Source organism: Lithobates pipiens, unplaced genomic scaffold (genome assembly GCF_037356315.1).
Source record: "Lithobates pipiens isolate NorthernLeopardFrog02 unplaced genomic scaffold, aLitPip1_a1.2 Scaffold_27, whole genome shotgun sequence".
NCBI lineage: Eukaryota > Metazoa > Chordata > Amphibia > Anura > Ranidae > Lithobates > Lithobates pipiens.
The window spans coordinates 170,137,541-170,158,651 of record NW_027507788.1 but is presented as its reverse complement, the minus strand read 5'-3'; the positions used below and the strand labels follow the sequence as shown (position 1 = coordinate 170,158,651).

General features: G+C 44.1%; 1 protein-coding gene across 2 annotated transcripts in view; it reads left to right on the top strand.

The window, feature by feature from the left end:
• SNX19 (sorting nexin 19) overlaps positions 1-21,111 on the top strand; it is an 82,243-nt gene that overhangs the window by 41,882 nt on the left and 19,250 nt on the right. For both annotated transcript variants that reach the window (XM_077457893.1, XM_077457892.1), the window contains exons 7-8: positions 11,656-11,752; positions 19,237-19,381. In XM_077457893.1, the coding sequence (XP_077314019.1) occupies positions 11,656-11,752; positions 19,237-19,381 (242 nt within the window). The remainder of the gene's footprint in view (positions 1-11,655; positions 11,753-19,236; positions 19,382-21,111) is intronic.

The following is a 21,111-nucleotide window of genomic DNA, read 5'->3' as shown; positions in this document are numbered from 1 at the left end:
AAACCTTCCACAAAGTGTCTTTGCTTCCTTTAGTGCTTATACGCCAAAATAATTTTTCCTGTTGCTATGCCGAAATGCCAGTGATCCTAATCAGAATGGAATATTTATCAAGTATACTTTAAAGGGTCGGCCAGAATGTGATATTTCAGTTTATAGCTGGAGTCTGGAGGACCCATTGGTGAGATCTTCCACCATAGTCCCCGCTCTGTTCTCCACTGCACTGGGGTGTTTCCTTGGTTCTTGTTAAATGATAAAGTGACCTCAAAGAACACTGGTTGGCTTTTGGCTTTTTTTCTAAAGGACAGCAGCTGTCTGTTGGCACCATTCCCAGATTTCGGCCGAACATTTGGAGCTGTAATCAGAAAAAAAAACATTATGCTACAGAAAAATGGCAAGTGATCGCACACAGGCTGCCGACTCACTGTCACCAAAACAAAACCAGCAATTTTACTATGGCTTCAGCTATGCTCTCCACCTGCTGGAGAGGTCCTTTAGACGCGTTTCACCCCACAGTGGACTTAATATGGTTGTAAAGGCTGAAGGTTTTTTATTTTCATGAATTTTATGCATGAAGGTAGAAAACCTTCTGTGTGCTGCCCCCCCCCCCCCCCCCCCATGGCCCCACTAATACTCCCCTCCCATGGCCCCACTAATACTCCCCTGAGCTCCCTCTCTATCCATGGATGTACATGAGAGCCTCGGCTGTCCCAGGTCTCTCTCTTTCCTCATTAATCTCAAAGTAATTCTCCTGTGCTCAAGTAGTGGGCCTGGGAATGCATAGTACAGATAGCATCTTTCTATGGCAATGGCCTTGCTGCCCTCCTTAGGACAATGGGTAGCCTTTAGAACTGTAAAACAATACCAAACGAAGGGTGCACTGACCTAGCGCATTGCCAAAATTATTTTTTTTTCCAAATAAAAACAACAATGGTCTACCTCTCTCTCCTAATTGGCTGAGACAGCAGCGGGAGCCAATCACAGCCTGTGAGCTAATGAAGAGAGCGCAGGAGCGGGGCCAAGCCACTGCTCTATGTATCTTATGGATGCATAGAGCAGGGTTCATGAGAGAGCACGCACCATAAGATGCTTGCTATTGGGGGCACTGATGAAGGGGGAGGAGTCAGGAGCGCCGATAGGGGACTCAAGTAGAAGAGGATCAAAACCATTACACAGAGCAGGTAATTATAACATGTTTGTTAAACCTTTTAATACCACTTTAATCATTGAGGCCTCAATGAGTACTCCCACTAGGGGCGAAACGCATCTGAGGGACCTCTCCAGCAGGTGGAGAGCAGAGTTGAAGCTATCTTGCATTACTAGTTTAGTTTTGGTCACAGTGAGATGGGGTCCTGTGTGCGATCGGCTGCAGTTTTTCTGAGCATAGTGTAGCCTGACCAGCTGTTTTATATGACCTGCACCACTTTATTACATGCCATGTTGGCTACCAGCAGTGATTTGAGCATTAAAGCTGTATTTTTATTTATTTATTTTGTCTGCAGAAATTTTTTTTATGTAGATCTACATTCTACATCTCGACACAAAGATGTTGGATTTCATGGAGTTTTTTTTTTTCGAAATGGAATTAGTGCAGCCAGTCAAAGAGGGGTTATGTTTCCCTCTCGAAAAAAAACAGATATCTAAATATTGTTTTTGCCATGACAAATGTGGATTCCATGATGCTCCCCATGTGTAAAGCTACGCTTTATTTTCAGAGGCAAAAATAACCCGGCGACCTCTATTTTGTAGACACGGTGCATTATTTTTGTCAGAAGGAAGCTGGAGAGGAAGGTTTTATAACATACTGTCATTTTATTTTTCTTCTATTTTCCAGTCTGTTTTTTCACTGTATTTTTATTTTTATTTTGCTTAAAGTGGAGGTCCGCCCACCACTACAAAAATGAAAAGCTACACATACTGCAGCTGCTGACTTTAAAAAAAAATTAGACACTTACCTGTCCTGGAGTCCAGCGATGTCGGCACCGCAGCTGATGTTTCCATCAGCTGTCGGGTGCTGCCGCCACCATTGCCAGTAAGGGAACCTGGAAATGCAGCATTACAGCTTCACGCCCTACTGCACATGTGCAAGGCACCACTGCACTTTCCTACTGGCATGGTTTTATGTCAGATTAGGCGACCCGTCAGATTTCGTAACGGAAGTGACGTTCCGTCACGGCCATCTTGATACACCCCGTGCTTGGCCACACTAAGCCTACAGTCTGAAGTTGCCAAGCGGACATCTTTTAACATCCCCCAAAGTCTTGCTTTACACATTTATTTCTACAAGTAAACTGAGCTTATATCGTGAAATACAGGATTTAGAACTCAGTGACACTGGGGGTTATTTACTAAAGGAAAATCCACTTTGCACTACAACTGCACTTGGAAGTAAAGTTGCTGTAGATCCGAGGGGGACATGCAAGGAAAATAAAAAACAGCATTTTAGCTTGCACATGATTGGATGATAAAATCAGCAGAGCTTCCACTCATTTCAGATCTACCCCTTAGATTTAGAGCGACTGCTCGTCCAAGTGCACTTTCAGTGCAAAGTGGATTTGCCTTTTCGTAAATCACTACCATTTGTGTTGATGTTGAATTTTAAAAGGAGCGGCAAGCCTGCTGATCTCACACGTTTGCTAATCTGACAGAAGACCGCTGCTTTTAAACTTCGACATCGACACAGTGGGGGAGATTTGCTAAAACTGGTGCACTCAGAATGTGGTGCAGCTGTGCATGGTAGCCAATCAGCTTCTATCCTCAGCTTGTTCAGTTAAGCTTTGGTAATAAAACCTGGAAGCTGATTGGTTTCTATGTGGAAGTGAGCCTGATTTTGCACTCTAAAGCTTTAGTAAATAAACCCCGTGTCACGGAGTTCTGAATACTGTATTTCACTATATCCGCTCAGTTTACTGGTAAAAAGTGTGAAATGCAAGACAGTAGGCTTACTGCGGCTGAGTGCGGGGTGTACCAAGATGGCCGTGACGGACCGTCACTTCCGTTACAAGATTTGATGGGTCACCTAATCTCACGGAACCCCTGGCGGCAGAGGCAGGAGGAGGGGGGCTGAGCCACTGACGTAATTCGCCACAGCCCGGACCGGTATCCACCCCCCCCTGAAAGGTGCCAAACGTAGCACCCTGGGGGGGGGGGGAGACAAATGAGTGGAAGTTCCACTTTTGGGTTGGAACTCCGCTTTAAACATCATACAATTTTTGGTTTTGAATGTTTTATGTACTGGAAGTAATTGAGCATCAAATTAGACAAAATGCATCAATTTCACCAATGCTAATAAATGGCCCCTTTAATATGGGTGACTGTGGCGCAGCACAATTATCAGTGATAGCGGTACGTCCGATTCTCGCTCGCTCCTCCGGCTCTCAGTTGCCATTTTCCAGCTTGCTTCCCTGCTGCAGATTTTCAGCGTTTTGTTGCGCTTATTATCTCAAACAAAGTGATCAATTACCACGAATGATGCTGAAAACATTCCCTGGGTCTGTCCGTCTGTCTGTCCGCAGTGGAATATTCCTGGCAGGGAAGTGCATTAAGCAGCCTCTGTGCCGAGAGGATGTAATTATACTGAATATTCTCCACATTAAATGCCTCTTATTATCCATTATCTGCCCATTATTCAGTGGAAATGAGAGCTCCCAGTAAAGTCCTTGATCTTCATACTTTACTTAAAACTAATAAAGAAAGAAAAAAATCACGTACGTGCAGAATTTAGAAAGTACATTTGTGCCCGGCGTGTGGAGATTTGTGTGCCGGCAGTGCCCTCTGCTGGAGGAGACTCATCACAGCCGTCCCACAGCACTGCTGTGTATGGCATAATGTGGGCACGTATTCCTGGCACAAAGTACATCAGCCTGAAGAATTGGCTATAGGGGTCATTCGCATATCACTTAGCTGTACTTCAAATCTGCAGAACGGAAGGGTAGATACATTCGTCATGATTTACAGTCCTCCATGCAGGAGTATGGGTGCACTTGGAAAGGAAGTAAACATTTTTAAAGCCCAACTCTGGGAAAAGTAAAATGATCTCTTGCAGTGGGACTGCACCTGCACTGCTGGTTTAATCCTGCACCTGATCTTCCACTCTCCCAGCAGGTGATGCTCCCCACGCTCTGGTGGTGGGCTATCGCTCAGTGTGATCTTGTCCAGCGTAGGGATATGAACCCTATGAGCTCTTTATATTTAATTTTAGAAAATACGCAGCCATTAAAAAGGACGGTATTATGAACATGTAAGCTCGAACATGTAAGCTCTAACGAGCAGGGCTCTCTGATTCCCTCCTGTGTATTTAATTGTATTGTAATTGTACTGTCTGCCCTAATGTTGTAAAGCGCTGTGCAAACTGTTGGAGCTATTAAAATATAATATCCTGTATAATAATAACATGAACAATGAAATACAGACGAACATGGCAATGCTTTAAATATGCATCGGTACAACAGTGGATCCTAGGACAGAAGCAATGAACGGGAGCAATACGAATCCTATAGATGTTCAAGGCAGGAGCAAGTTTGACACTGAAGGACCTCACAGAATTTAGTAAATCGCATTAAAAAGCCCTTTCACATGGGCAATCCATTCAGGTCCAACTGTCATTTTTTAATCAGACCTGATCAGATGGTCCATGCATTCTTATGCATAAACCCGTTTACACCCAGATCTAATTAGGCCTGCTTAAAAAAATCGAGGAGGCATAGCTGTGTGTTGCCTTTTGCATTAGGGTTTGCAACTAAAAGCTTAAACGTGTGTGTGTGTGTGTGTGTGTGTGTGTGTGTGTGTGTGTACGTGTGTACAGTATCTCACAAAAGTGAGTACACCCCTCACATTTCTGTAAATATTTTATTATATCTTTTCATGTGACAACACTGAAGAAATGACACTTTGCTAAAGTAGTGAGTGTACAGCTTGTGTAACAGTGTAAATTTGCTGTCCCCTCAAAATAACTCAACCACTTTAACATTAACCACTTGACATCCGCGCTGTGGCTGAATCTGAATTCCTCATGACGGCCTCCCCTGTGCATGCTCCCTGTGTGCGCCGTGATCACCGAGTCACTGAGACTCGGGTGATCACCAATCCGTGTAAGGGGCCGGTCCTGGCCCCTTATGTGATCAGCTGTCAGCCAACGACAGCTGATCACATGACCAAAACAAAAGCTCGGTGATAGCGGAGGAGAAAAAAAAAGCAGATCACCGGCTCATCTTAAAGGGACATCGGTCCCGAAAAGGTAGAGGCAATTATGCCTCATTTATGCCACCTATCAATGCCCACAAGTGCCACCTATCAATGCCCACCAGTGGTGCCAATCAGCGCCACTTAGAAGTGTTGCCCATCACTGCCACCCATCAGTGCCCATCACTGCCACCTGTCGTGCCCATCAGTGCCGCCTCATTAGCATAATAAATAAATAAAATTCATTTTTTCTTTTTTTTTTTTTTTAAACTTCGGTCTTTTTACATTTTTGTTTTTAACAAAAAATAAAAATCGCACAGGTGATCAAATACCACCAAAAGAAAGCTCTATTTGGGGGGAAAAAAATATAAAAATTTAATTTGGGTACAGTGTTGTATGACTGCGCAATTGTCATTCAAAGTGCATCAGCGCTGAGAGCTTAAAATTGGTCTGGATAGGAGGGGGGTTTTAGTGCCCACTAAGCAAGTGGTTAATGTCTAAACCGCTGGCAACAAAAGTGAGTACACCCCTAAGTGAAAATGTCCAAATTTGGAATAATTAGCCATTTTCCTGCCTTGGTGTTGTGACTCATTAGTGTTACAAGGTCTCAGGTGTGAATGGGGAGCAGGTGTGTTAATTTGGTGTTATCATTCTCACCCTTTCTTACTGGTCACTGGAAGTTTAATATGGTACCTCATGGCAAAGAACTCTCTGAGTATCTGAAAAAAAAAAAAAGAATTGTTGCTCCTACGTACAGATGGCCCAGGCTATACGAAGATTGGCAAGACCCTGAAACAGCTGCAGCATGGTGACCAAGACCATATAGCTGTTTAACAGGACAGGTTCCACTCAGAACAGGCCTTGCCATGGTCAACCAAAGAAGTTGAGTGCACGTGTTTAGTGTCATATCCAGAGGTTGTCTTTGGGAAATAGACAGATGAGTGCTGCCAGCATTGCTGCAGAGGTTGAAGGGGTGGGGGATCAGCCTGTCAGTGCTCAGACCATACGCCAAATGCTACTTCAAATTGGTCTGCGTGGCTGTCCTCCCAGAAGGAAGCCAGCAAACAGTTTGCTGAAGACAAGCAGACAAAGGACATGGATTACTGAAACCATGACCTGTGGTCTAATGAGACCAAGATAAACTTATTTGGTTCAGATGGTTTCAATCGTGTGTGGCGGCAACCAGGTGAGGAGTACAAAGACAAGTGTATATTGCCTACAGTCGAGCATGGTGGTGGGAGTGTCTTGGTCAGGGGCTGCTTGATTGTTGCCGAAACTGGGGAGCTACAGTTCATTGAGGGAACCATGAATGCCAACATGTATGAGACATACTGAAGCAGAGCATGATCCCCACCCATTTGGATACTGGTACCCAGGGCAGTATTCCAACATAAGGACCCCAAACACACCTCCACGATGACCACTGTCTTGCTAAAGAAGCTGAGGGTAAAGGTGATGGATTGGCCAAGCATGTTTCCAGACCTAAATCCTATTGAGCATCTGTGGGGCATCCTCAAACAGAAGGTGGAAAAGCGCAAGGTCTGTAACATCCACCAGCTCTGTGATGTCGTCGTGGAGGAGTGGAAGAGGATTTCAGTGGCAACCTGTGAAGCTCTGGTGAACTCCATGCCCAAGAGGGTTAAGGCAGTGCTGGAAAATAATGGTGGCCACACAAAATAATGACGCTTTGGGTCCAATGTGTACTCACTTTTGTTGCCAGCGGTTTAGACATTAAATGGTTGTAAACCCTTTACAACCACTTTTTGCTGCAGGTAAGCCTGTAATAATGCTTACCTGTAGCTACCCCGGATAGCTCCTAAGCCTGCACGGTTTAGGAGATATCCCCTGTATCAGCATGTGCTGACTGGGTTTACAACCACTTTAATGGCTGTGTGTTGAGTTATTTTGAGGGGACAGAAAATTGACACTGTTTTACAAGCTGGACCTGCACAGATGTCTTTCAAGTCGCCCCTGAAGTTGAACTGAGATGAAATGCAGCTTTAAAATCGTTTTCGATTTCAAAGCCTTGTTCAGTGTGATCGAGGGTTTATTGTCAAAGCTTTGACAAGCTGAAGATAGAAGCTGATTGGTTGCTATGCACAGCTATACCAGATTCTGTGTGCTCCAGTTTTGGTAAATCTCCCCCTATAAATCCCTGGTGTCCAACCTGCGGCCCTTTGGTATATGATGTGTGGTCCTCGGACCTCCGCTCACAGATTCAAGGCTGGCATTATCCCTGTTGCTTGTGCACCTTTTTCTACCACACTTTTTCCTTCACTCAACCTTCCATTAATATGCTTGGATACAGAACCCTGTGAACAGCCAGCTTCTTTAGCAATGAGCTTTTGTGACTTATGCTCCTTGACGAGGGTGTCGTTTACTGTCTTCTAGACAACTGTCAAGTCCGCAGTCTTCCCCATGATTATGCAACCTACTGAACCAGACTGAGAGACCATTTAACCCCTTCTCGTCTGCACTATATCTGAATGATTGCTACAGCGTAGACCTACTTTGCCAGGAGGCTGTTATATGATGTCTTCCCATTCTCAAGCGGCCTGTGAGTCCGAGACTTGGCTAATCGCAGATCGGAGTAAGGGGTCGATCCCGACCCCTTACCATGTGATCAGCTTTCAGCCAATGACAGATGATCATGTGATGTAAACATAATCGGTAATTGGCTATTTTTTCTCCTCACGATGATGGCGTGAGGAGAAAAAAAAAAGCCGATCACCGGCGGCTGTCAGAGGGAGAGAGCCGCCTCTGAGTGATCTGTGTCATCTGCCAGTGCCACCTACTAGTGCACAACAGTCCCGTCTACCAGTACCCACTGGGCCACCTACCAATGCCACCAATCAGTGCCTCATCTCCAGTGCTGCCTATCAGCGTTACCTACCATTGCCCATCAGTGCTACTTATCAGTGACACCTAGCAGTGTCCTTCAGTGCCACCCATCAATGCCACCCATGAAGGCCACCCATGAATGCCACTTATCAGGGACCATCAGTGTTGCCTTATCATTGCCATCAGTGCATATTAATGAAGGAGAAAAATTACCTGTTTGCAATTTTTTATTGGTTGTTTAGCAAAAAATAAAAACGCCAGCAGTGATCACATGCCACCAAAAGAATATTCTATTTGTGTGAAAAAAATGATAAAAATTTAATTTGGGTACAGTGTAGCATGACCGTGCAATTGTCATCGCAGCAGCGCTAAAAGGTGGCAGGAAGGGGGATTAAGTGCCCAGTAAGCAACTGGTTAAAGGCTCAGGAAACCTTTACAGGTGTTTTGAGTTAAATAACTGATTAGAGTGTGACACCATGAGTCTACCGTATTGAACTTTTTCACAATATTCAAATTTTCTGAGATACTGAATTTTTGGTTTTTACTAGCTGTAAGCCATAATCCTCAAAATTAAAATAAAGAAATGCTTGAAATATATCACTCTGTGTGTAACACGTCTATATAAAATATGAGTCTCACTTTTTGAATTGAATTACTGAAATAAATGTACTTTTTGATGATATTCTAATTTTATAAGATGAGCGAAGGGGGAAATTTGGGACTTTAAATGAGGCACATATAAAATGTGCCTCCATCCCTGGTTCAAAGTAGAATTATAAGGAGTTTGGGACTTTAAGTGAGGTTGTAGACATTGGGGAGGTAGGTTACATAAAAATACATGTTTATTAATCATAAAAAACTGTATAAGACTTCTCAATACAGAAACCACATAAAAGAAAAAGCATTATAGTAAATGTAATTTCATATATACTTACACCCACATAATCTTTGCGTATGCAAATACGGGTGTCTTGGGTGCATCAATGTATAGTAGCCAAGCACCACATAATGGTCTGATTTGATTGGTAAAATACATTCCATGAAATTCATAAATGTGCATAATGCGAACAGCACCTGCAGATATCCAACATGATGGAAATAATAGGAGCATTGAGTAATTGAGAAATAGGAATAACAAATGATAGTTGAATAAAAATATGTATCTACATCCAAAATGCCCAAATTGTTTAAAAGAAGTTGGATAGGGACATGTGTCTGCATCCCAAAATTCTCAACGCGTTTCGTGTATAGCACACTCATCAGTGGTGGATGCTCACAGATATCTACAAGATATAATTAAATATAATTAGTCCAATTCTAATTAAGCGTAACAGGAAAGGGACAACTAGACCTAACCTGAGTACTTACGATAAGGGTACTGTGCTGAGGAATGATAATTAAAGTGGAAGTAAACTCCCCTATCGTTTTCAGCCAAGGAAGCTGCCATCTTTGCCTCTGTTTAATCTTCAACTGCTATGGTGCTGCACATGTAAATCGTTATGACACCAGCCATTGGATGGTTTGATAGTTTGGCTGAGAGCACAGCCAATGTGCAGTTGGCATTCCCGGCATGCCTTTTTTTTTAACTGTTTAAATCAATGGGTTTACTGCCACTTTAAGGAGCCAGGGTCAAGTGATCTGTGATCTATAACCTCACTTAAAGTCCCAAACTCCTTATAATTCTAATTTTATAAGATGCACCTATAAAGCGCTGTGTAAATTGATGGCGCTATACAAGTACCTGTAATAAATAAACATTATGTGTGGCCCTCTGGTGATGTCCGGGTCCATATCTGAGCCAACCTTCGCTCGTAAGTTGACAACCACTGACCTTATGGGGAGGGCCAATGTTCTTAAAATGATATATCTACCGAGACTTCTCTATATCCTTGCTAACATGCAGAAAACAGAAATCTATATTTAAACGAATAGACACGATATGTACTACTTTCCTGTTGAAGGTTGGTTCCCCCCAAGGTGGCACTTGAGATGCTACGGCTGCCAGCATACATGGCATGCCTGGCGTTTCCTAACTTTTTCCTATATTATCTGGTATCCCAGCTGGTGCACATCCATGATTGGTTGTGCCCGGTCCCGGCTAATGCCTGCATCTCCACAGAGGGTGCTATCGCATCTTCCCTAGAAACCTAGCATAATATTTATAGAGGCCGAGTTCCTGACCGCCCTGGTACCACTGTAGTTAACACCTCTCTTTCATTATTCCGCTAGCATACTTGGCAAAAATCTCCCATGAACCCCCTATGGTTTAACCCCAACCTTCAGGAATTGTTCTCCCTCCCTGACCCCAACCGCTGGTACTCCAAGGGAGTTAAATATTTATGTCACCTGTACAACGCCCAGGACTTCAAAACTTTCTCCCAAGTATGCTTAGACTTGGACCTACTAAACTAGTCTCCACCTACTACGCAGCCCTAATGTCTGACTTTAACCCCAGATTTCACAAAGCAAAGTAAAATGGACATCTCTGGACATTTCATTGATGGACGAAGACTGGTCAGAATTTAGTGACACATATAAAACCTCTGTTAATATCTCCCAGGATCACATCATACAGATTAAGATTTTTTACCAGACCCACCTCACCCCGGCCAGCTTGCACAAGATGGGTCTCCTGCCCTCGGGTGCCTGTTTCTGCAGCTGTGGCCAGGAGGCCGACTTCCTACATTGCTTTTGGGCATACCCAATGGTCCAGGATTTCTGGAAGGAAGTAGGTGCCTTTACCTCAGCAGCATTGGCTCTCCCAAATGTACTCCACACCAAGAACTGCCTATTAGGCATTTTTTGTGATTTACCCATATCATCCCATGCCAAGAGACTGAAAAAAAACTATTCTGATGTCCTGGAAGGGTGCGCAGACCCCCCTGAAATCCCTCAGGATAAAACTTATTAATGACTCTATCCCACTTTATAAACTCACTTTTGAACTCAGGAAAGGGAACAAAACCTTCCACAAAATTTGGGGTAGATGGTTGGCTAGCCCACTAACCCTATCCCAGCACTGATTGTACCACCCTTGATTGTCCACTGATGGGCTGTGCCCCAGAGATCTCTAATATCTGGTCACATGCTCTTACCCTGACCTGGTAGCATACTTGCACTTTATACCACTGTGCCTATTTTGTACCTTTTGCACTGATATCTGTATAATTTGATTGCGCATACTGCCTAATATTGTATACCTCTGTACGACCAGGCTGTCTAGTACTATTGCTGTTTTTTGTTTGGGTTTTTCTGTGTTTGTTGGTTTGTCTAAAACCTAATAAAAATATCTTAAAAAATAAAATAAAATAAAAAGTTGACAACCACTGCTATAAATTCACTGTAAACAAAACCTAGCACTTGGGGAGCCTAAAAATCCCTGCAGACCTTTTACTGATGCATTCAGTGGGAGACGTTCTCCAGGCTTAATTTAAAGGTCTCATTGGCTGCTGGATTGGACAAATTCACTTTTATATCTTTTTGCTGGCTGGACAGTCACAGCTATATGAAAATTGCAGGTAATCTGATATCCTGTCAGACAATAGGTAAATATGAAGGATAATCTTTTTGGTTAGGGGCATCATGTATGTAATCAATATCGGGAGAGTCCTAGTAATAATCTCTGTTTGTTGTCAGGTCTCGTCTGCGATTCCCATCCAGTAAAATCGCTCCGGTCCTGAACTCATGTGACATCCAGGAAAAGATCCTGTACTCCGTCCGGGAGGGCAGCACGGTGAGACCACATAGGACATATATTGGGGGGGTAATTATAAAAGGTCAAAGTTTATGATTTTCTGTTGATTCAGACCCTTATGCCTGTTTATGAAGCCACTCCAGGAGCTCATTTCCCCTTCTCCCCTCTAAGGTGAATATAATATATTTCAGAGAGCAGATAAAGACTTTTCAGCTACTTAAAGAAGAGTTCCACCCAAAAGTGGAACTTCTGCTTATCTGATCCCACCCCCCTCCTGTGTTTGCGGATACCTGTTTTTGATGGGTACCTTGTCCCCACTTCTGTCGGATCTTGCCGCGGTGAGGTACTTCAGAAGTTCAGCCCCCCTCCTCCTCCGTGCTGCCGGGCCAGTAAGAGAGCACATCGCGCTTCGTGCATGCGCAGGAGGGACCCGACTGTGAAGCCGCAAGACTTCACTGCGCGGTTCCCTTATTGGCAATGGTGGCGAGCGCAGCCGACAGCCAATGGAAACATTGGCTGGGGTGCAGACATCACTGAATTCCAGGACAGGTAAGTGTCCTAATATTAAAAGTCAGCAGCTACAGTATGTGTAGCTGCTGACTTTACATTTTTGAAAGAGGGTGGACGAAACTTTGCTTTAATGCCAAAAGATATTTGGAGAATTCATTTAAATTGGAGGGAAGATGGACTTTCCTCAGGCTGGTGTCGTTTTTGTTTTCTCTTTATACTAATGTGTCTATTTTTGGCCTTTTTCACTTCCTTTCTTTAAAGTGGAGTTCCACCCATTTAAAAGTCAGCAGCTACAAAAAATGTAGCTGCTGACTTTTAATAACCAGACAATCACTTGTCCAACGGTCTCACGATGTGGGCGTGCAAAGCTCGTCTCCGCGGCGCCGGAATTCTAACTGGGTGCCTGGCTGTGGCTTCTTCTGGGACCTGTCACATGTCCCAGAACATGGGAGGGAGGGGGGAGAGGTGATCTTCCCTCCGGCTCTGTGGCACCAGGGGAGGAAGTGGGAGCTGGGTGCCTGTAAAAATGGGGTACCCGCTCCTCCCCAAAAAAAAGAAATGACAATTGTGGCATGTCAGGGGGTCACCTACACTTAAATTAGAAGTTACATTTTTGGGTGGAACTCTGCTTTAAGCAGGCATTTCACCCCAAATTGAGCAAATAAGTGTTCAGTTGTCATGTTGATTCTCCTTCCTCACAAAGCTATGTGAAAGTAATCAAAGTAAGGGCTTTTATTAAAGAATAACCCCAGGCTTGGTATATTTTTACATAGTTACCTTGGTCCATCCAGCTTTTACACTTGTGCGAGAATTGCACCAGTTCCCACACCAGCAACCAAAATGCACTGTTCTTTTACACACCAGGCTGCCATTTAACCTTAATTGCACCTTCATGCATCTAAAAATGCAGTGCATCTGCCGGTGCAGAAAATCGCATGGTGCAAAAGCTCCATGCAATTTCCCTGCGGCTAGGGTTTGAAAAAGGTACAGGGACCTTTTTCCTGTGTTTACCCACAAGTATATCAGTCCATTCAAACTGAACGGGCTGCTGTGATCACGCAAACATGGGCTGCAGCGAACGCATAGGTGTGAGCCAAGCAGATTTCCACATTGTAGATTGTACATGCACAGACGGAATTAAAAGAGAAGTATGTTTTTTGTTTTTTTTTTAAATGTAATAATCCTACGTCCCTAGGTGGATGCTGCATCTACCCCATGGCACCTCTAAGATCGAGAACTGAGCGATCTAATACCGCCAATCAGAGGTCCCTGTGCAGACAGCAGCTCTCTGCCCACGCCGCCTAGGAGGCCCCTCCCTCCCTGCAATCTTCTAGGACAGGTCACAGAAGAACACACGGCCATTCTGGACGTTCAGCGTAACTCGCACAGTGCGCACCCGGCCTTGAAGCTGCAAGCTGTCTCAGCCGAGTTCCCAAAGTAGGTATTCCGGCGCCACGGAGCGAGAGAACTGAGGGTTCGGGCAGCCGCATCGCTGGCTGCCCGCATTACAGGCTTCCCAAAAAGCTTGGGGAAGGTGCTGACTGTGTCACCAGTGCCTGGACTGAGCTGATCAAAGTTGGTGCTTTTATTAAATAAATGCTGCAGTTTGAATTACTTTTAATACTGATTTTCAAAAAGGGTGATTAGGATGACAGTGAGAGAAGATTTCCAATTTGGGGTGACAGGACCCCTGTCAATTTGTGTGGATGGGTCCCATAGGGCCTTTTTGTAAAGCGACCCATGAGTTATTCAATTTTCTTTCCTTCCAACACAAGTAGAAGGAAAGAAAATTCATTGAATTCCCTTCAGTACAGTCGGTGTCAATGGGGAATCCCTCCCGCAGGGCCATTGTGTTCTGCCAGCAGAACACAGTGGTCACTGCTGGTGGCTGTAGCTGCCGACAGCGTTCGCATGAAAAAAAGTCCAACAGGCTGGTTGTACTGAATTCTGTTGATGGATCAACTTCGGTACAACCAGCCTGCCCATAGATGGATCCACTCTCAGCCTGTCCCTGAACCAGCCAAGATTCGATCCATCTATGGGCAGCTTAAAGCGATTGTGAAGGAAAATTTTAAAAATAAATAAATAACATATATATCTATACAAAAATGGTCTGTGCAGTGGAATTGCACAGAGCACCCCTGAACCTCCTCTTCCCGGGTCGCCTGCCAGCGCTCCTCCTCTGTCAAGTGCCCCCACGGGAAGCCGCTTCCCATGGGGGCACTTCATGTGCTCGCTCCCTGTGTCCAGTGACACAGACAGCGGGACATGGCCGCACCCCGTGCTCCCTCATTACTATTGGTGCTCCATTTTTTTTTTGCGGGGGGGCATCAAACAATGCCCCCACCCACCCCGCCCGCCCGCTCGCAAGCCCGCCAGCCCCGCACTTACCCCATCTAGGTCATGGGTGGCTTCCCCAGCTTCTCCTCCTGGCCAATCTGGTCGCTTCTCCTCCCAGCCAATCCAGTCTCTGGACCCGCTTCCTGTTCTGATTTGCTGGAAGGTGGAGGAGGACGACAATAGTGAATGTTGATTCGCTGTTGTCACAAATGGGTGGGCCCTGTCCTTGAGCCCAACCTTTTGGAAGCCAAGTAGAGCCTCTGGCTATAATCGTGCGTCACAAAAAAAAAGGAAAAAAAAAACAGTAGAACTCCACTGCATCTGGTGTCCCGCTTGGAGATTGGGGCCCGCGCATAGATATTAGTGGGGTGGCGCCCCTTATAGACGGGCCGCGCCTGCTCGTCACTGCAGTTGATTGACATTGCTGGATCAAATCAGTCTCAGGTAAGAATAAGGGGGGGGGGGGATCCTCTGGCAGAAGAGGTTTTTTTACCTGAGTGCATAAAATGGCCCCAAATGCCAGTTTTTTTTTTTTTTTTAGCTCAATTCATAGAATGCATTAAAGTAAAAAAAACCTTGAGGCTTTAGAACCATTTCAGTTGTCTGAATGGAGCAGTATTGGGGTTGCTGATGGCAGTCAGCTGTGATATCTGTTTATTGTAACCTGCAACAGGAAAGATGACAGCCTTCCAATGCCATCTCTACGCCGGGGCCACTCTGAACTAGAGCTACACAAATAAAAAAAATTGTGATCTCCATTCAACCCCCCTGAGATCTCTATTGCAGAGTTTGGGATTCTTTCATATAACAAGTGGAGAGACTTATCTGCTCACTCAGCTGTCAAAAGGAAACATCAGGGCAGTCTGCCATGTTTTTAAAATGAAACATTGTAACTAACTTCCTTCTTAGATCAAATTGAAACTTCTGTGTGTAAAGAAAAAATCTGGGCAGTCTGCCAAGTTTTTAAACAGTGTGTAAATGCAGGAAGTTTAACCACTTAAAGTCTAAATCTTTTTCTGACGCTTGTTTCTTAAGTTAAAATCAATATTTTTTAATAGAAAATTACTTGGAACCCCCAAACATGTATATTTTAGCAGAGACCCCAGGGAATAAAATGACAATTGCTGCAATATTTTATGTCACACTATATTTGCCCAGCGGTCTTTCAAAGCAATTTTTTGGGAAAAAATACACTTCAATGAAAAAAAAACGAAACAGTAAAGTTAGCCCTTTTTTTTTTTTTTTAGATGACGTTATGCCGCGAGAATCGTGATCTATCTTCTAAGCAGAAATATTGTGATTCTGATTTTAGCCAGAATCGTGCACACTTAGGGGTGTACAGAGAGATCGCACTAATTCTGGACCCTGAATAGATTTACAACACTGAAAAATGAAAGTGTTAATTCCGTTCTAATTTTCATTCCGCTGTGAGATAGTTTTTGTTTAGATGATTTCCTTTCTGCAATTCAAAGGCCCCAAATTGCATAAACATATCATGAAAACATCCACATGTGCATTTTTAAAAGGTCATTCAACTCAGAAATGCCAAATTTCCATCTCCAGTCCTGACCCCGCTGATACACACCATGGAACCCCCCTCCCCCTGCTACATCTCATTCCCCATATTTTAAAATAAATTAAAGATGCTAAAGGGATGGTGGGAACCCCTCATAGTTGGCCACGTTAAGTATGGATCTGGTAGATATATATTGATGATTATTCTATTATTAATAATCGGTCTGAATTTTATAAAAAAAAAATTTAATATACTTTTATAGACACATAAATATGTTTTTTATTCCTATTTACATAATAGCACTGAAAAAGGGTGAGCCTGTCCTCCGAAACGCATTGGCTTTATGTTCCTAATCAATTCAGATCTTAACCACTTCATACCCCGCCCATAATAATATAACATCCACAGGAGGGATCTCCCCTCCTGGGCGGGCGCCATATGACATCCCGGGCTTTCCTGCACGCCCGCAGGGTCACTCAAGAGCCGGTGCACGTGCTCAACGCCCGCGATATCCGCCGGGCACCCATGATTGCCAGTAACAGAGCTGGGACGTGGATCTGTAAACACTCAGATCGACGTCCTGTCAGGGGAGAAGAGACCGATCATGTGCTCCCAGTACAGAGGAACCCTGATTGGTCTCCTCCCTTTGTGAGCCCCCCCCCCACAGTTAGAATTACTCCCTAGGATACACATTTAACCCTTTGATCGCCCCCTATTGTTAACCCCTTCCCTGCCGGTGACATTTATACAGTAATCAGTGCATTTTTATAATACGGATCGCTGTATAAATATAAATGGTCCCAAAATAGTGTCAAAAGTGTGCGATGTACAAGCAAGATATTTGGGGGGCACACCCTAAAAAAATGTATAAAGATGGTGCTGCCATATGGCAGCACCATCTTTATGCATTTTTTTAGGGTTTGCCCCCCAAATATCTTGCTTGTCTATTGTATGGATTCTGACCAAATCTTGTTGGGTGGAGCACCCCACTCCCTCAGTAAGTACCTCTCATTAGTGACCACCTGTGTCATGGTGGAGACCTCACTTTCCCCCATATAGAGGAGTATAGCTCCCATGGTTCAGAGAAGCAAGATCTCCCAATCTATGGATAGTGTAGGACCCACTAATCATGGAGTACTTTGTCGCAGTAAGTGGGCTTAAGTACCGTATAACAATATGGTGTGCCCAAATCCCCATATTTTTTGATAATGTTTTTTGAAAATGGCTAGGCATTTTTAAAAAGCCTTGCTGGAGGTAAATGTTAGTTTTGCATGTGTGCGCTGTAATATTTTTGTTCAAAAGTGTGCGATGTGTCCGCCGCAATGTAACAGTCATGATAAAAATCGCAGATCGCCACTATTATTAGTAAAAAAAAAAAAATAATAAAAATGCCATAAATGTTTTTTGTAGACGCTATAACTTTTGCGCAAACCAGTCGATATACGCTTATTGCGTTTTTTTTTTATTTTTTTACCAAAAATATGTAGAAGAATACATATTGGCTTAAACTAAAGAAAAAATTTTTTTTTAAATTGGGGATTTTTATTAGAGCAAAAAGTAAAAGATGTGTTTTTTTTTTTTTTTTTAACTTGTCACTCTTCTTTTGTTTATAGCGCAAAAAATAAAAACTGCAGAAGTGATCAAATACCACCAAAAGAAAGCTCTATTTGGGGGGGGGGGGGGGGGATGCTAAAAACTTCATTTGGGTACAGTGTAGCATGACCGCGCAATTGTCATTCAAAATGCCACAGCGCTGAAAACTGAAAATTGGCCTGGGCAGGAAGGGGGTGAAAATGCCCTGTATTGAAGTGGTTCAAGCGAGATGACCGTTTTTTACTAGGCATCTCAACCACATTAGGTATGGAGGCCTCTGTATTGTTAGGTATGTTGACCTGAGAAAATCTCAGCACTGGAGTCCTAGAGGTTTAACCTTGATTTCACGGTCTAGTTTTGTGTTTAATGGGGATGGTCCTTTAAATTCCCTTCCATAAATAAGACATTTATAAAAGATGCAGATGAAAGCCGATGAAACAAGGAAAGAAAATAGAATGTCATACTCTGTTTTTATTTTATTTTTTTATTCTCAGAATAGATACAAGAACATCGCCCACTGTCCCTACCCCCTATCCACCTCTGAGCACCATCCCATGTCTCTGCCAATGTTGTATGATCACACAATTGTCTTTCAAAGTGCGACAGCGCTAAAAATTGCCATGGGCAGGAAGGGGGTGCCCAGTGTTAAAATGTGGTTAAAATGCGTAAGGGGTTCTTTATTGTTAGAGCAGTAAGGATGTGGAACTCCCTTCCACAGTTGGTGGTGTCAGTGGGCAGTATAGATAAATTACAAAACTTTTAGATGTGTTTCTTAGTGAAAACAATGGACAGGGATGTTGAAAATAGTAGTGACATGAACACACACACATTGAACTGGATGGACTGCCGTCTTTTTTTTTCAAGCTTAGCAACTGTGTAACTGAAATACTCCATAAGGCTAAAGGGATAATCCAGGGATAATTCTTCCTGTTAAAATGCCACTGATGGTTTTTAACGTGTTTTTGCTGTAGGAGAATGATGGAATGTACATATGGTGTTGGTGATAAAGAGGGATATGGTGTGTTAAAGTGTTAGTAAGCCCACAACAGTACAATCAGTCTGTATATGTAGTGAAGCATGTTTGTTCTACTCGCTGTGGATCCTAAGGGGTTAATCTGCATTGTGTAAAAAGGCTGTTTGATCCTGTCTTCTCTGATTCTCCCCCTTTTTCACTGTCCTCAATCCATCTTCTGATAGGACAGAGCCTTGGGGGCACTCTGCACATGCTCGGTTTGGTGTGTATTGCTGGAGAGTGCATGTGATCAGCACAGGGCCAGAGGGTCAGTTGTCCTGCAGCCTCATAGAACAATCAGAGGAGAATGAAAACGCCTCCTACAAGCTTTAACTAGACACTCATAGAAGTCATAAGTCTGCTATATGCTGATGAGAAAAGGTAGTTAGCACTTTATTATTTATTAAAATGATTGCATTTTCATATACTATGTACTGTGGGAGACCAGATATAGTGAATGCAGGGTCCTGGGTTTAGTAAAACCTTAAGCCATCATATAAGTGAGGGGAGACCCCAGGCACAACCTGTACTGATTCCGATCTCCCTGTGCAGGTATCCGATGTTCTGTCATTGGGCGGCATGGAGTCATTCGTCCAGAAGCAGATAAAGATCCTGAATGAGATTTCTGCCTCCCAGGAAAGGTCAACCACATCCGGCTCACCGCAACTGCCCTCCACCCTGAATGCACAGGCAGCAGGTAAGCGTGAAAACAGAATGAGGTCTTGGCTCCGGTTCACACCATATGCGGCTTTGAAATTGCGCGTTTTTGAAGCTGCTGGTCATTGCGATTTCATGTGTGGCTTGCCAAAATCTGTGCGACTTCATGCACAGGTTCCCGAAGCAAGTCGCACATGAAATTGCCAAAAATAGTGCAGGAACCTTTTCAAAGTCGGCGCACGTTCCATAGCCGGAAATAGGGTGCGACTTTGATCTGTCAAATCACATGACAAGTTGCACCGGTGTGAACGGCGACTTAAATAGGTAAAGGCTTATTTGCTCAATCAAGGAAAGATTGCAGAAGGGAAGAGGGACAGATCCCTACCAAAGAGGTGAGATGTGCCGGTCAGCCAAAATGCCATTTTAAATGGCATATCTGAGAATGATGTTTCTGGAAGGAGGAGCCGCGTGGCACACATTTCATCTATTCCTGGAAGCCGCACTGCATTATCAGGGATGCTCTGTAAAGCTGTGACAGTACAAAGCACTGAGACCAGTTGGGAGCGTGGTAGAAGCAGCACACATGGCTGTGGATGAGTGGGGGATCACACATCCACATCACACTTCACACTTCTCTATGGCTTTCCCTCCGAGGACTGGGAGATCTGTACACAGCATATCAGACGTCAGTGTCTGATGAATATGGGAACAAGCAGAGCCGGAATAAATAGGAGGGTCTCTGGTCTGCTATTGCACATCTCCGGGGATGGGAGACGGGGGAGGAAGTCTCACAGTTGGAGCTGATGGGGAGAAGGCCGAGCGTTCTATAAATTCAGCAGCATTCTGGGAAGGGGCGCTTTTCTGCTCGGATAATGGAGTGGTGCAAATTGATTGCAGTCGTTTCTTCAGATATGCTGGGCTGACATTAAAGCGGCTTGTATTTTGCTTTCCTTGGTTAATTTTACATTTTTGAATAAAACCTTTACAGAGTTTTACATTCCTGTATTATAGATATCACTGGGTCCCTGTGATTCCCTATGCCAGGGGTGCTCAACCTGCGGCCCGAGGGCTACATGTGGCCCTTGGAGCCCTTTGATGTGTCCCTTAACCCCAAACCAGGAAAGCACATTTCTGTTTTATCTTGCGGGCTTGCTATGCTCTCTGAAAGTGCACAGACAACTCGCAGGCATTTATAAACCGCAACACATCAGTGTGAGAGCAGCCTTATAAGGGGCTCAGGACGGTAAGGGCTCATTTACACTCTTGGATTGGGGAGAGATAAAACCACATTGTTGAGCCGTGTTTTTACCACACCCTCCCAACCATTGGTGTAGTGTGAGGGGTTGCAATGGTGACCCCACCACATGTTCCAGGGGGCCTACGCGGCCTCCCCGTCACACGCTCTTTTACACCTAGCCAGGAGGGGCTGCGCGGGCATACACAGGAATCGGTCCTCTCCATTTTCCTCCTGCAACCACTGAAAGACAGCTTCTCCTCCTCTCCCAAACATCTACAGGAGCCACAGGAGGAAAGTGTTCATTATGCTATTCAAAATAAAAATTCTAAATTCTAAACCATTTCATTTCATTGTGGCCCTTGAACGGTTACCAGATCACGTTAGTGGCCCTCTCCCTTTAAAAGGTTGAGCACCCCTGCTTTATGCAATGAAGGCAGGACAGGAAGCACTACATGCAACCTTTCTATTTCCATGAAGTCGTATCCACAGCTGGTTAAAGAAATGTATTAGTTCTCAGTAAACCCGTCTACTGT